Source organism: Nothobranchius furzeri, chromosome 4, assembly GCF_043380555.1.
Source record: "Nothobranchius furzeri strain GRZ-AD chromosome 4, NfurGRZ-RIMD1, whole genome shotgun sequence".
Taxonomy (NCBI): domain Eukaryota; kingdom Metazoa; phylum Chordata; class Actinopteri; order Cyprinodontiformes; family Nothobranchiidae; genus Nothobranchius; species Nothobranchius furzeri.
In genome coordinates, this window is record NC_091744.1 from 82,856,574 (window position 1) to 82,871,626 (window position 15,053).

General features: G+C 44.3%; 1 protein-coding gene across 2 annotated transcripts in view; it reads left to right on the top strand.

Annotated features, from left to right (window-relative positions):
• Positions 1-11,720, top strand: part of jph3b (junctophilin 3b) — a 61,215-nt gene extending 49,495 nt beyond the window's left edge. For both annotated transcript variants that reach the window (XM_070550518.1, XM_070550517.1), the window contains 2 exons: positions 1-396; positions 10,974-11,720. The exon at positions 1-396 is cut by the window's left edge and continues 521 nt beyond it. In XM_070550518.1, the coding sequence (XP_070406619.1) occupies positions 1-396; positions 10,974-11,054 (477 nt within the window). In that variant the 3' untranslated portion in view covers positions 11,055-11,720. The remainder of the gene's footprint in view (positions 397-10,973) is intronic.
• Positions 11,721-15,053: the final 3,333 nt, after the last annotated feature.

Sequence of the window (15,053 nt, forward strand, 5' to 3'; positions counted from 1 at the left end):
AGAGGGGACAGGTGGGTGGAGTCCGGGCACAGGGGCGTGCACGGCAGGGGAGGTCGGCTGCTGGAGCAGGACGAGGAGAAAATTAGCAACTATGAGATGGAGATGAAGCCTTTACAGCCCAGAGACTCCACTACCCACAAGCCCCATGGGCACGGAGAGGAGAGGTCCGGGCACGCTCACGGCGAGGGGCGCTCGCACGGCGGGCAGCGACAGAGACATAAGAACCGGGCCGGGACAGAGGGGGGGAAAGACACGGTGCACACACGGGACAGGTCGGGGGAGAAAATGGATTCACGTCCTCTACGGCGGGACCTCACCCTGTCCCCCCCTCTGAGGTCAACCCCCATCACCCCAGACCGGCAGGACCTCAGCCTCACGCCGAGCAAGGCCAATTCGGTGAGTTCTAAGCCCCGCCCACAACGCCGTCAAGCACAGCTGGCAGTAGTTTTATTCTTGCACACACACGCCTTTACGAATAAAGTTTTATCATCTAAGCTTTTTCAGGCAAACGTGACAACTCAAACTTGTGTGACCTTTGACCTCCCTGTGGAGAAAACGAGAGGTCCCAAGCACATTTCTGGAGATTGAAGGCTCTTAGAAAGTATTTGGTGTTTAGTTCTCTTCTTTTAGCATTTTAAAAACCTTAAAAACAATTAAATAAAACGAACGATGATGATTCACAAACGTGATAAAAGAGTTTTAGGATTTGTTTGAAACCACTTTTGATGTTTTTAGTCCTTTCATCACCAGTTTAGTCCACATGGTGAACCTTATAAATCTGGAGTTTCTCTCACCGCTGTGACAACAGCCACCAGCAGCTGTTTACCTGTCGGGTGGTTCAGTGACCTGGTCTGATCAACTGATCGCCCCCCCCCCCCCCCCCCCCCCCCAGACGAGCCAGCTGTGTGGTTGTGACAGCAGAGTCAGGTGTTTTGCTCCTTTTCGCCTCCCGTTTTTTTATTTGCTGCTCTTCTATTTCTGGCTCTTCTCATGCGTGCAGCACACTCAGCTCCTCCCAGGAGAGACGCTGTTATTCCTGTTTTTAAATTCTCTCACACTCCTTTCCTCAGTCTGGAAATTTGAAATTTGGTTTTAGTTTTAGTTTTTTAGCAAGTAGACGAACGTTTAGCTTCTTCATCTACTTTAAATTGTGGATTTAATTCATTTAAAAGTTAATCTTTCATTTTTTTTAGATTTGTAATCACTTATTCTGCCACGACAGCAAACTTCCTCTGTGTCTGATGACTGAATGCTGCCGTCTGATTGGTTGGTTAGTTATTTGTGTTAACAAGTGTTTATGTGGGTGGTCCGATCAAAGTGTAATGATTTAAATTACATGTTATTTAATAAGCCATGAGACGTAGGATTCCATAGGAAATATGAAATCAACCTTATGGATCTGTTGGGTTATTTTAACCAGAAGATTGGAACTTTTTATTGCAGGGATTAGATAACAGCTTCGTATTCACTCAGAGACAACAGAAGAGAGAGTCGAGTTTAAAAGTTTAAAGATTTATTACTAAACAAATTAAAACTAGACTAACTTTAACACTAAATGAATGGTGTAACTAAGGTGAATGAGACGGAGAATGGGGTAGTGTGGAATGCTGCTCAGAACCAGCAAATCCGAAGAAGCGATTAGTTCTGATGGGAAATGAAGGTGATGTCTTCGCTCTAAGCTTTGGTTAGGAGATTCATAAACACATTCGACGCCGTTCCGTCGGTCTACATACGCTGGTGGAAGTCCCTGTTAGATCAGGAATGTCGAGGACCAGCTGGACCCTTTCTGGAACCGAAGCCGGTAGGAAAAGCAGCGGTTGCCGACCAGACCATTCTTTGAGATACTTCCAGGTCACGACAGTTTTGTTGGCATCTAGTGAGACCCAAACCTGGGTCTTGATGGTTCAGCTTTTATTCTGAAAGGAACCGTTGCAGCAGTTGGAACAGCAACAGATTTTATCCAGCTTGTCAATCAATCAAAGACACTTTATTAATCCCAGAGGGAAATTAGAGTTTCAGTACACACAATTCAGAGATCAGACATACGTGGGCAAGACACATGACAAGTATTGGTGACTGTGGTCATTCGCAACCCTGAGTCGCGCTACCTTAATAGAGATAAGAGGGTAACATGAGGATTGGTTCGGGAGGGAAAAAAAGGCACTTCAGAGTTACCCTCCCACCAGGAGGGCAGCTTTGCTCTGCAAAAAAACACCTCAACAGATATGCAACAGACTTCAGACAACACAACATAACATGAGACTCCAATAGGAAGGCGGGGGGGGGGGGGGGGGGTGTGTGTGTGCTGGGATCCTGTTTCCCCCCAGCGAGAGCAGCCATCTACGGCGCTCAGCCACTGTAGCCACAGGGGGGAGGGAGATCTCGGGAGAAGCGCAGAGCACATTGACTCCTGCAGGTTGATGACCTCGCCAGGCTGAAGTCCACCAATCCGAAGGCGGGGGGGGGGGGGGGGTTGGGTTTTCACAGCATCTGTCTGCATTCCTTCGTGGGGGTTTGTTCCTAGCCGCTCAAGGCTGCTAGGGCGTCACATTCAGATAACAAGAATTTGTTTGGGTCAGGCTGTGATAATTTTCCTCTCTGCCTTCAGTCTTTAAACTGATCATTCCAGTCCTTCAGTGAAGCCAATTTTGGGTTTTAAGCTTGTCCACACCGTCCGGTGACTCTCTCCGAGATGACATCCATTTTGTGCACTAATACCGGTATCACAGCTAGAACATTGTCCAGGTTACGATTCACCTCGAGTAACGTCCCCGTCTGACAAGTCTCCACACGGACGGTGCTTTCCGTGGGTGCGGGTCGCCCTCCAATCGCTCCCGTCTTCCCAAATTTCCAGAGAACCAGATATCCTCCCACTCCAATCAGGAGAAATCCAGTGATCATCAAGCCGAATATCCACATGTCTTCGACATCCTCAATGGACAGCTGAGAGAGGCATATGATCTTCCATTCCCTCCAGGAATCCAGCATATACCCCACCGGGTGTGTCCCGTGTGGACATGTGGGAGCCCCCTGCTCCGTTCTCATTGTTGAAAAAATCTTATCGATCGCCTTGAATGACCAATTTATCAAATCCAAGGTTAAAAATAGGGTTTTTCAGAAGAAATGCAGAGAAGCGCTCTGTGGGCAGACAGGACAAAGAGCCTTGGGAAAAAAATATAAGGGAGCAAAAAGAGAAGCGTCTGTACTCCGCGAGTGCCAGGAAGAAATAGTTGGTTCTTTTGGTTGAAGAGGAAAGTTACGGATTGGCCACTCCGACAACTTCTCTAGAACGCTTTGAACTGGCGTTAAAGATGACGTGGGCATAGTTTTATTCTTTGGATGTTTTGGTTTATGGTCGAATGAAAAGATGACAGATTTACCAAACACCACCGAAACCACGCCTCCGTCAGATCTGGCAGATTCTGATTGGATCAGTAAAGCAATGTGTCATGTCTTAACGCTACGTGAGATCAGTCCTAGTGGAACATTTAAAGTCACATTACTTATTATATTCTATAGAATTATAATAAAGTAATTAATATTTTGATTTCACAGATTGGTCACATCTTATTATTGACTAACACTTTGTTTGATTAGTTTTATTAAAATAGAGTTCTTTGATTTATTAAAAGGAGAGAGTCCTTTTCTTCATTCTTGAGCTGGAAAGAAGCAGTTTATAACAAATGCATGAGACCTTGAGGCCGTATCTCATGCAGACTAGTTCTGTGTCAGAGGAGAGGGGGAGAATGACTTTTGGTGGAAAACAGTCATTTCATACCATTACAAAAGTTAGACAACATTTACTGTTAAAAAAAAAAACAATTTCTTGATTTTATTTTTGCTCCTCAAAGGTCCAGCTTCCTAAGATGGAGCAGCTGATTGGTCAAAAATGTCTTAAAGGTTTGTTTTTTGAGTTCTTCAAGAGACGTTTATGATGAATAAATCAAACAACACCTTAGCTACACATATGTTTTTATTTCAGACAGTTTAGGATCAGCATTTTTAATCAAAAAGAAATGTTACCTTTAGTTTGGATTTAGAGTTTTATAACAGAATGTAGAAAAACGTTTTTAAAATACCGAAAAGAAGCAACCTAATTAACCAAGTTGCTCATTTCCCCCTGAATCGATAGCCACGATCGGAGTATTGATTATTGCAGCTTTACACTATTGAGCGTTTTATGTCTTCATGGCTTCATAACTGGTCAGCAGCTGTATGGTACATTTGTCACTAAACCACTACGCATCGATTTGACTAAAAGGATTTGTTAGCCGCTGTCATGAGGATACATCCCGTCCACTGTGACATAACACAGCGTTATCCTGCATATTAAGATAATCCTGTGGGAGAAGCTACGAGTTCACCCTTGTAAAATAAAAGATGCTTTATGCCGTGAGTGAGCCGCAGGGATTACACTGTTGTAATATGATTTATTTTTTAGGGAGTGATGTAACTCGGCTTGGTGGATGGCCCTGACCGCGCTAATCCTGGATGATAATATGGTAGCAGCATTAGCTAATGAAACCAACAGGAAAACCAGTTTGGAAACAAGCTCATTAAACTCCTCAGTTCTAAAACAGATTTCTCACTTTGGTTTGTCTGCAGCGGTTTGATGGAGGAGGGGCCGAAGTGTGTGAAAAACACACACGCAGACATGTACAGTACACAGATCCATGTGCAGAAGCCCAGCAGTCCTCTCTGCACCTTAGTAACAACAGAAAGAAGAGCTAGCCCCTTCCTCACAGAGAGCCCCCTATTGGTTAACCAGCGCTCTGTTGCTAGGGAACAGCGTATGCCTTGCATCAACTGCAGCCAATCGGTGTGTCAGGGATGCTGGAAGGAGGGGTGGGTGTGCTTGTGTGTGTGCGTGTGTGTGTGTGTGTGTGTGTGTGTGTGTGTGTGTGTGTGTGTGTGTGTGTGTGTGTGTGTGTGTGTGTTTGTGTGTGTGTGTGTGTGTTTGCATCAGCAGAGAAGTAAGTGAGATTTGTGTAAAACAGGTTCACAGAATACACAGATACTATCTCGCTCACATGAATACACACCGAGCGCCATGGGAACAACCGCCGAGGCTGCTCCGACTCGCAGACGAGGAGCGGCACACGTCTTCAACCAGTCAGTAAATGAACACCGGTGTCCTGGAGTCAGCTTCAAACAGAAACCTGCATTAGAAAGATAAACGAAAGCGTTGCATGAAGCTTTGATAGGAGATCAAGCCTCAGCTCCGCATCCAGAGACATCACCGATGTCCTTCCTAAAGGTGCGAACTGACAATTCCCCAGACAACCACGTCTTCCCATGTCCATGGCAACCACAACAGCAGGAGAGCACAAACGATTCTGGAATAGAAACAAAATCCCCAAATAAAGAGGGGATCTGCAGAGGAACGGGAGGATAAAAATATCCTGGAAACGTCCATCGTATAAACATCATCTACAGGTGTCAACGTTAAAAGGCAACGTATTTACAGAGTGTGTGTGACACACGTGCAGCAGAAGAGAGTTTGAACTGGTGTGTGTTTAGATAATCTTCCGTGGAGTCCTGATCCCGGTCAGCATTCCCGGGTGGGCCACTGAAGGAAGGATCAGCTCAGTTGTCAAGCCTGGAAATGATAAAAGCTCCGTACGTGTCTGTGAGAGGGAGATAAGCTGGTGTGTTTGAAGCATTATTCATCATGATAAAAGGAACTCTTGGTGATATTTTCTATTTGTGCTTCAAATTTCTGATGAGGATCAAAGCGCACACAAAGGCGACAAGCTGGAGGCGTTTTATCGTGCAAGTGGAGTCGCTGCACAACTCGATTTCAGGCTAAAGCTTTCATAAATGATAACAAAAGAGCTCATCTGCAGAGAGATTTGCAAACTTTTAATGTGCATGCAGTGTTGGTGTAGGAAATGTAAATACTGAAAGTAAAATTTAGATGTTTTAACCCGAAAAACCCTAACCCTAAACATATCAGTGTCTCTTTGACAGAGACGGTAATCACATGGGCTGCTTTTGTTTGATGGTAAGATTGTTGTATGGTTTGTATTTAGAATTCAAGCTTAATTAGACTCTTATTTTGAAGGATTAAAGGGCGTTCTATACTCTTCTATGGAAGAGATGTCACCTGTTATCAGTAAAAAAAATTATTGTTGTTCGTAACTTTTCGCTGGAACCTATGCACTGCCTGGCCAAAATAAAAAGTCACCACCAACAGGTAGGAGCCTCCTATTGGATAATTACTGCAGGGCGATGATCTTTCAGCTGCAACAAGTTATTTAACACAACTGGTGCAACGAGCTGCTTCTCAGTTCCTAAACAACCATGTGGAAAGACGCACCTGGTGGTGGTGGAAAAGATGTTAGTCTGTGTGAGAAGGGTCAGGTCACTGGCATCAAGCAGAGAAAACATCTAAGGAGATGCAGAAACGACTAAAACTGGGTTCAGAACTGTCCAACTCATTATTAACTCATTCGACTAAAGTCGTCATTTGCATGTTTTTACTGTGTGTGCATCGGAACGAGCCCCTGCACCGTGAGAACAAACATCTCCGCTCTAAAGTTGATCTTCATCCGCGTACGTCACACGTCACGTGATCAGGAAGCAGAACATCCGTGTGTTAGGAGATCATTTTGGGCCGCAGCTGTAAAAAAAAAAGTGAGGCGCGAACCGGAACAGCTTCTGCCGATCACAATTCAACAACGGATTATGAAAGAACGGATAACGCTCGAAACGCGCCGATTCTTCTTGATGTAAGAGGTGAGTCTCCACTTTGTTTTGGTTGTTTTGGCGTCGACATCATGCTAGCGCGCAACGTTCTGTGACTCTTAAAAAACAGTAAAAACGGTGAGAAACGCTGGCAGCGAATGAGTTCAAACTGGTCTGATGAGTCCAGATGGATCCTGTCTCAGCGTGAAGGTGTATCAGGGTAAGAAGAGAGGCAGGTGAAGTGATGCACCCATCATGTCTAGTGCCTACTGTACAAGCCTGTGGGGGCAGTGCTATGATCTGGGCTTGCTGCAGGTGGTCAGGTCTAGGTTCAGCAACAGGAAGTGCTCCACGGATGAGATCAGCTGACTACCTGAATATCCTGAATGACCAGGTTGTTCCATCTTCCCTGACGGCACGGCCACATTCCAAGATGACAACGCCAGGATTCATCGGGCTCAGATAGTGAAAGAGTGGTTCAGGGAGCATGAGACATCATGTTCATACCACAGAGTCCAGACCTTAACCCCATCTCTGGGATGTGCTGCAGAAGGCTTTATGCAGCGGTCAGACTCACCGTCATCAATGCTACATCTTGGTGAGACATTAATGCAACACTGGATGGAGATAAATCTGGTGAAGCTTATGGAAACAACGCTGCAGCGAGTGTGTGTCGTAATCAAAGCTGAGGAGGTCCAACCAGATATTAGTGTGTGAGATTTTTTGCCGGGTATGATTTGTGTTTCAGTGCATCTTTGTTTTATTTTATAGTTTTTGTCAAATGTTGCACTAAAGTGCCGTAGTCGAATTTGTTTTTTTAAGTCAAACATTTTGTTGTGTTTTGGTTTCTTTAAACAAAACTTTCTCATGTTTCTCATTTTAAATAAAAACAAGGTTTATTTTAGCGGACTTAAGAAATAAGTCCCAATAATTATATTCAATAATCACAATAAGCATTTAAGGGCTGAACAATCATCAGACTAAGAGAATAAACGTTCCGATATAGAATGTGAGTGGGGCGTTCCCGGCGCCGGGGCGTTTCTCCCTCCACGCAGTGATGCAGCGATCTGCAGGAACATTTTTCAGTTGGGATGCTCTCCATAGATGAGCATAATTTAATTTTGGGGCTTGAGTTTTGGCTGCTGTTCAGTGTCTTGAATGAAAAATCTCATTTATTCCTTTATGAGCTGCAGAAGAGAAGATGAACAGCTCGCCTGCCTCTGGTCAAAATAAGACACGTTAAGGTCCTTCACACAAATCTAAATGAAATGTTCCAAGTTTTGTTGTCAATACACTGATTTATGGGTTTTATCTGTCCGAACAGATTATGTTTCTGAGATCTCATCATTTTGATTGAACCCACTAATTAAAAGTTATAACAGAATGATTCTGCTCCGGTGCAGATTTACTAATTAGAGTAAAAGCTTTGAAAAAGAAAATGCGTTTTCAGACTATCTGGTCTGCAGAGTAAAGGTTTGAATGAAGCTGGTTGGAAGATGATGGTCGGCACCTGTGGCCAGGTGATCATCTCTGACACAGATCTGTGATATGCCTAACGCCAGCAGAAACCGTGTTCTTCTTCCATGTTGCATTAATGCAGCGGAACAGCCATGCAGAGTCCCATTCTCCCTCTCCCTCTGCAGCCACCAGCAAAAATGATCTCAGGCTTAAATTAAACTTCAGGTCCTTACATATGTTGTCCGTTATTAAGACCAAACTGCATTTAAAACCGGAGGAACAGGAAATGATTAAGATCAGCGAGTGTATTCGGCTCTTCTGAGAGAGACAGGTGGGCAGAGAAGCTGGCCTTCACCTGTTCACCCGGGCTGTCAGCAAGCATCTGCTCTGGTGTCACGTCACCAACATCACAGGACTGTTTTATTTATCCTAAAATGCCAATTGTTCCTTTTTTGTGTTTATTCAGCTTTCCAGAAACTTTTTTTTGTTGTATGTATTTAAAAATCTTTCAGGTGTATTTAAAGAGCAAGCCTAGCAGATCGAGAGGGCGGGGCCACTAACAAATACACACAGACAAACACACACACACACACAGGCTCATAAAGACATTAGCTGTGTCTCAATTCAGGGTCTGCGTCCTTCGAAGGACCCAGCCTACTCGGCCGGCGTGGGCTGGGTCCTCCGTCGGCTGAGTAGACCGGATGTTAACGGCTGTGAATTTGGACAGGCCTAGCCTTCTTGAACTCCCGCCAGTCCTTCAGCGAACGTTCCGTCGCCTAGCAACCGTGGAACCGCTGAGCAGAAGGAACTTTAAACGATGGAGCTCGAAGTTTTATTTAGCTTTTTAAACATTTCCTTGACTGTTGGAGAGCTAATTCAGAGAAAATACTTTCGACAAGCTGAGCAAAGACGTGATAATAGTTTTTAATCCTTTCTAAGGGTCTTAATTTGACCAAAACCAATTTATCACCTTTTAAGACTTTTCAAGACCCAGCGGATACCCGAGACTGCAATAAAAGCACTTTTACTGTAACATTTCTAACTAAAATAACGTTCATGTATCACAAAAAGTCCTTAACCTAACGGTTTTCAAGTTTATGCTGACATTTATATGCACAATCCTCTCCGACAGCTCCCGCTTCACTGTCCGCCATTGTTTTTAAAAGTTCTGCCGTCTGGCCCGCAAGGTATCTTGGGAAATGTAAACCACTGAAGGATACACCGGACCCATCCTTCATACAGGCGAAAAGAAGGCCGGATTCGTCGACCGCATTTGAAGGAGTCGTCGAATTGGGACAGGCCTAGTCGCGGCACTGTGACGTAACCGGCCGACGAATCCGTCCGACAAAGGATGCAGACCCTGAATTGAGACACAGCCCCTGTGACATCATATGGTACCAGCTAACGTTCTAGGGTACCTCCTAGCCAATAGCGATGGCAGATTTAAATTCAAATGCAGTGCAGAGTTTTTACCTGACAACGGCACAACACTGACAGTTTTAGGCAGAAAATTTAAATTTTAACTAAAATGCACTAAAGTGCTAAACTACTGACAACACGTGTCTGCAGCACGATTAGACACACATTTATATAGTTTTTCAGAAAAAAAAGTAGATTTGGGGGTGACGCTCTTTAAATTGAGTCTGATTTAAAGATTTAAAACACAACAACAAAATCAGAGTTTTGATTTGTGGTATGTTTTAGTGTAAAAGTCACAAATAACATCCGTCTTACTCTTTGCAAAAGGATCCTTGAATAGTCTCCGTTCAAAGAAAATAGTTATTTTGTGACATTTAGGAGATTTAAGCTGTTTAAAAATGACACTTCTACATGCTTTGATCTGACTAGCAGTTAGCTCATCAATCCTGATGAGTGTAAGTTAGTTACAGGATAAAAGTTTGTCTAATAAACTCAGATCTAGTCACCCTGCAGATAAAAACTTCTGCAAAATGAGTTCAATGAGTTTTTACAGGAACCGGGCTGCAGGGCCGTTGGAACCATCAAGCCAAGAAAAACTGTGTCCGCGTTTCTTCACGTCCCAGAACCGCAATAAAAAGATTTTCTGCACAGGCAGAGCAGTCATCCTTTAGAAAATGTTTGTAATAAAATCAGATGATAAGAAACATCAGGTTTGGAAAAATTTCACATGATCCTCCTGTTTCCTCCAAAACACGTCTGGTTTAAAGAAAAGAGAATAAAAAAACAAAAAAATTCGCAATAATCCACGAGGTCTGGTGTATTTTTGTTTTTGGGGTTTGCTCGCTCAACCTGACTCAGTTTCACTGATTTTAGTTCATGTTTGAAATTGTGTTTTTAAGGGTGAACGCTGATGCCGCGGTCTTGGCCCAAACAACAGATTCTGAATCTTCTTAGGAATAAAATAAAGATTAAGTGAAGAAAATAGAATATTTTAGAAAGAATAAATACCCGAGCCATCCAGCAGAGCTGCTGAAGGGCTGTGGACAGGCTGATGTGCTAATTCAGAGAATACTATGAATAGAAATTGTGATTTATTAATAATAGAATAACAATGCTTTATACAAAAAGCAGCTGGTCATTGTGCTGAACATCCTGCTTGTTTTCTAAAGAGTTTAAACCTCTTTTGTTGTTTTTGTGAGGTTATAAATGACTGGTTTTATGTTTACATGTGTGTGTGTGTGTGTGTGTGTGTGTGTGTGTGTGTGTGTGTGTGTGTGTGTGTGTGTGTGTGTGTGTGTATGTGTGTGTGTGTGTGTGTGTGTGTGTGTGTGTGTGTGTGTGTGTGTGTGTGTGTGTCCGTCCTTAATAATGACACCTTCTCTCTTCTCTCTCTTCACTCTCCCACGCAGGTCTACAACTCTATCCTGGTCGTCATGGTGATCCTGCTCAACATTGGAGTGGCTATTTTGTTTATCCATTTTTTTATTTGAAGAGAGCGCTGCTTTCAGAGTCACCCAACCTATGCTAGACAAAAACCACCAGTATTACAGCGAACCTGCTCCCCCTGCGAGCTCCAGGCCGAGGGACGACCAGGACCGCTGAAGGCTGCGCCATCGTTCATGCTGAAGGGGGCCGAGCCGGGCCGAGCTCGGTCCAGCCATTGGCGGAGGGCGCTGAGCCCAAAGAAATGGATGGAAGATTGGTAAACAGTCCAAACAAATGGACCAGAGGAGATTACCGAGTCCAGACAGTGGACTCGGGTGAGCTTTACCCACTCACAACCAGACTCAAGTGGGCTGAACTGGTCTGACTCTCGGGTTGACCAGCCCGCAGACTGGACTGACAAACGTTTTCATTGTCAAATCATAGTTTTCAACAGATTTGTAACATCTAATTTATGAATGGTTATTTCTCTCATGTGCAATATGTTGATGGTTCTGTTTTTGTCACTTTCCACTCTTTGTAAAACTCCTGCCTTTAAGTTGGTCCACGGGCCTCGGCGTCGTTACTGATGGGTCATTGTGTGTGTGTGTGTGTGTGTGTGTGTGTGTGTGTGTGTGTGTGTGTGTGTGTGCGTGCGTGCGTGTGTGTGTGTGATCTTCAGGTAGGTCAGTGGTCGTCTCAGCCACTTATTAAATCATCAGAACATTTCCCAGCGGTTGCGGTCACATTCTGTCTTTGCTTTTTCCGTCTTATCTTTCCAACACCACCTCCACACACACACACACTGATCATGGAGCAGAGGTCTGTTAGAGGAGCTGCTGGTCCAAAACTAATTCTTCCTATCCATGCTCTGCGTCACCAGAGGAGGCCTGTAGAAGGAATTGTGCCCCCCAGTGGTGCAACAGTAGTGGTACAACTTCTCCAAACTTGACCCAAACACCATCCTATCTTCTCTAACTCCCAGATGGCCTCGCAGCACGGATGTGACCTAGACTCCTCCCACGTGAAAGAGTCCTGACGGCGCTCTGGGGAAGGACTTCACACAGGACTCACGACGATGGAGGGGTTCTTACTTTCAGTTGGTTACAGATCATTTAATTCAATTCATTTGTTCATCAAGCTCCAAATTCCGACCTGAGTCGTCTCAAGGCTCTTCAAACAAAGTCCAGTTGGAATTTTATGTGTTTAAAAGATGTATTATTTGTGACTACGCTCCATCATTCACCACTCAACCAGGGCTGGAAGTCCAGGAAGACAAACCAACATTTCCTAGCTCCTTCTGAAAAATTTCCAAGCATCTCCAGTTTTCCAGAAAATATAAATCCTTCCATTGGGTTCTGTGTCTGCCGCTGAGTGGGATATAACCAGGACACCCCGACATGAAACCAAGCAGAAGGTGTTTGTTATCACATCCCCAAACCGCCTCAGCTGGCTCCTGATGATGAGGAGGAGGAGCAGCAGCTCCTCCCAGATGACGGAGCTCCTCACCCCTCTGGGTCCATCCACTCTGTGGGGGAAGTTCCTTTCAGCTGCTTGGGTCCAGGATCCAAATCCCATAAGTCAGGGGTTCAGTTGGAGCAGCCTCCTTTGTCACCATGACGCCCCCTGTGATGACATGATGCAGACTCTAACCGGGTCTGGTTCACGATTGACCTCAGATCCATGAATCTCTGAGCTCCATCTTCATTTTGTCCCCTCTGTTTCTTGATCTGGCTTTTTTTTTTCCTGTTTGTGTTCACACCTTCCTCATTACTCATCCCAACTCTGACCATCACTAACAACTTCCTGGAGGCTTTTACTGATTTTGCCTCACAGCATTTCTCTGACTCCAGACTGGAGCAGAAACTTGGCTGTAAGTTTGTTTCTGGTGTTTGTGCAGCAGCTCATGTTGGACATGCCTACAGCCTTCGAGGCAGAACAAAATGATTTTTATTTTATTTTGGGTCCCAAAATGATTTAAGAGACTCTGCCGTGTGCCATCGGCCTGGTGACGATGTCCTGCTCCACCCTTTTAGTCTGCAGCATGCTACAGCATGTCGAGCTCTTTCTATAGTTCAGATCTCCTCTTCTTTCTCTTTCTTTGTTCCTTCTTTTCTTTCTTTCTGGGAAAATATTCTGGTTCGATTTTCAGTTGTGTGGAGAAAATAATGAAAGTGTTTAAAAAACTGCGAGTCTCGTGTGGTTTTGATCCTCTGTGTGTGTGTGTGTGTGTGTGTGTGTGTGTGTGTGTGTGTGTGTGTGTGTGTGTGTGTGTGTGTGTGTGTGTGTATGTTTACGTGCACTGCGTCTACATTTTTGCAGCATCCCTGATGCAATGAGGGAGTATGCCAGCTTGAGGAGTGTGGTTTCCATGGAAACCTGAACAGAATTTCCTCATCAACAAAGAGGCGGGGTTATTGAATATGTGTTTATTTGGCTGTCAGTGAGAGAGGGAGGATGAAGGGATGATGATGAGCGTGTGATGAATATGGAAAGAAGCTTTAAAGAGCAAGTCACCCCCAAATAAACCTCTTAGCATACCATTGGCTAAGAGGTATGCTATGATGTAAACTGGTACATTATGATGTCACAGTGCTGTCGTGAGCCTGTGTGTGTGTATTCGTTAGCAGCTCCTCCTTCTCGGTCTGCCAGGCAACAGCATTTGTTGCATTTTTCAAACATGAAGTGGGAGTGGAGTTAGACTCTGGTAGGGGGTGACTTCTTAGGGCGAAACTGTAGCTACAAAACAGGTAAACAAAACTGTTTCTGTGTTTAAAAAGAACGAAAGCAGGGGGTGACTTGCTCTTTAATATTTAAGTTTAAGAGTCAGTTTTACTAAGTGTGAAGATGAAACGGCTCCTTCAAGGTTCAATCTGGGCTTTCATCGCCCTCTTCTGGACATTGTTGGGAATCACAACATCAAACTCAATCGGGATGAAGTAATAATGCATTTTAGTCATAAAGCACCTTTAAAACACCGTCTTAGACAGCACACCTGCAAAAACCCAAACCTGAATTATAAGATAACATGTAACGCTGATCAAATCAAATAAACAACAAACACAAATATATCTGGCACAGCAGTGGCTCAGGAGGTAGAGCGGGTTGTCCAGTCCTCAGAAGGTTGCAGGTTCAATCCCAGCTCCCACCAGAGAATGCTGCTGTTGTGTCCTTGGGCAAGACATCCAACCAAGAGGGGCCGGTGGCCCCAGCGCCCAGCAGGCCCCGCCAACAGGGCAGCTGTGGCTACATCGTAGCTCATCACCAGTGTGTGAATGGGTGGATGACTGATTGTGTTGTGAAGCACCTTGGGGGTTGCAAAACCCTAGAAGGCGCTATACAAATACAGGCCACTTGCCATAATAGAATTATTTTTTTATTATATTTACAAATTCTTACATTGAAAGTGAAGTAAAAGATGATGCACCGATTCTGGTTTTGAGAGCTAGTTATTTCCGATTCCTGAGCACAGTGGCGTGTCCAGATCTTTTAAAATGGGGTGGCCCATGTGAGGCACTACTTTGTGCATGGGTGGCACCAATGGTTATCTTTTTAATTTTGTTTTACTCCAAGCCTTTTGTGGACAATTCCATTTAAAGGGAATTCAGTGTGTTGGCACCTGGGGTGGCCAGTCAGATTCTATGGGTGGCATTTGCCACCCTAGGCCACTCCCTGAACACACCCCTGCCTGAGCAGCTCTGATACAGACTCATCACAAAGAAGTATTTTCATTGTGTCACCAGTCTGTAATTAACTTCTGGAAGCCCAACCTCTAACGTGGAAGAGCCGCTGCTGTTGCCTTCATAAGAATCAGTTTTACTATCAGACTGGCTCCTCACCAATTGGCCTATCAAGGTGAAAATTCACCAAATCCAGTCTCCATCAACGTTTTCAATGTAGTACGTCTTGAGAAGAGATTTTTGAATTTCTATACTGAAAAAATTTCATGAATATGAAAATGTTTCTAAATAAGTTACTGAAGTCCGTGAATTATATCAGTATTTGAATCTATCAAAAGTCATAGATATTAGTTCAACAATTCAACATTACTGTTTGGTTTTGACTGT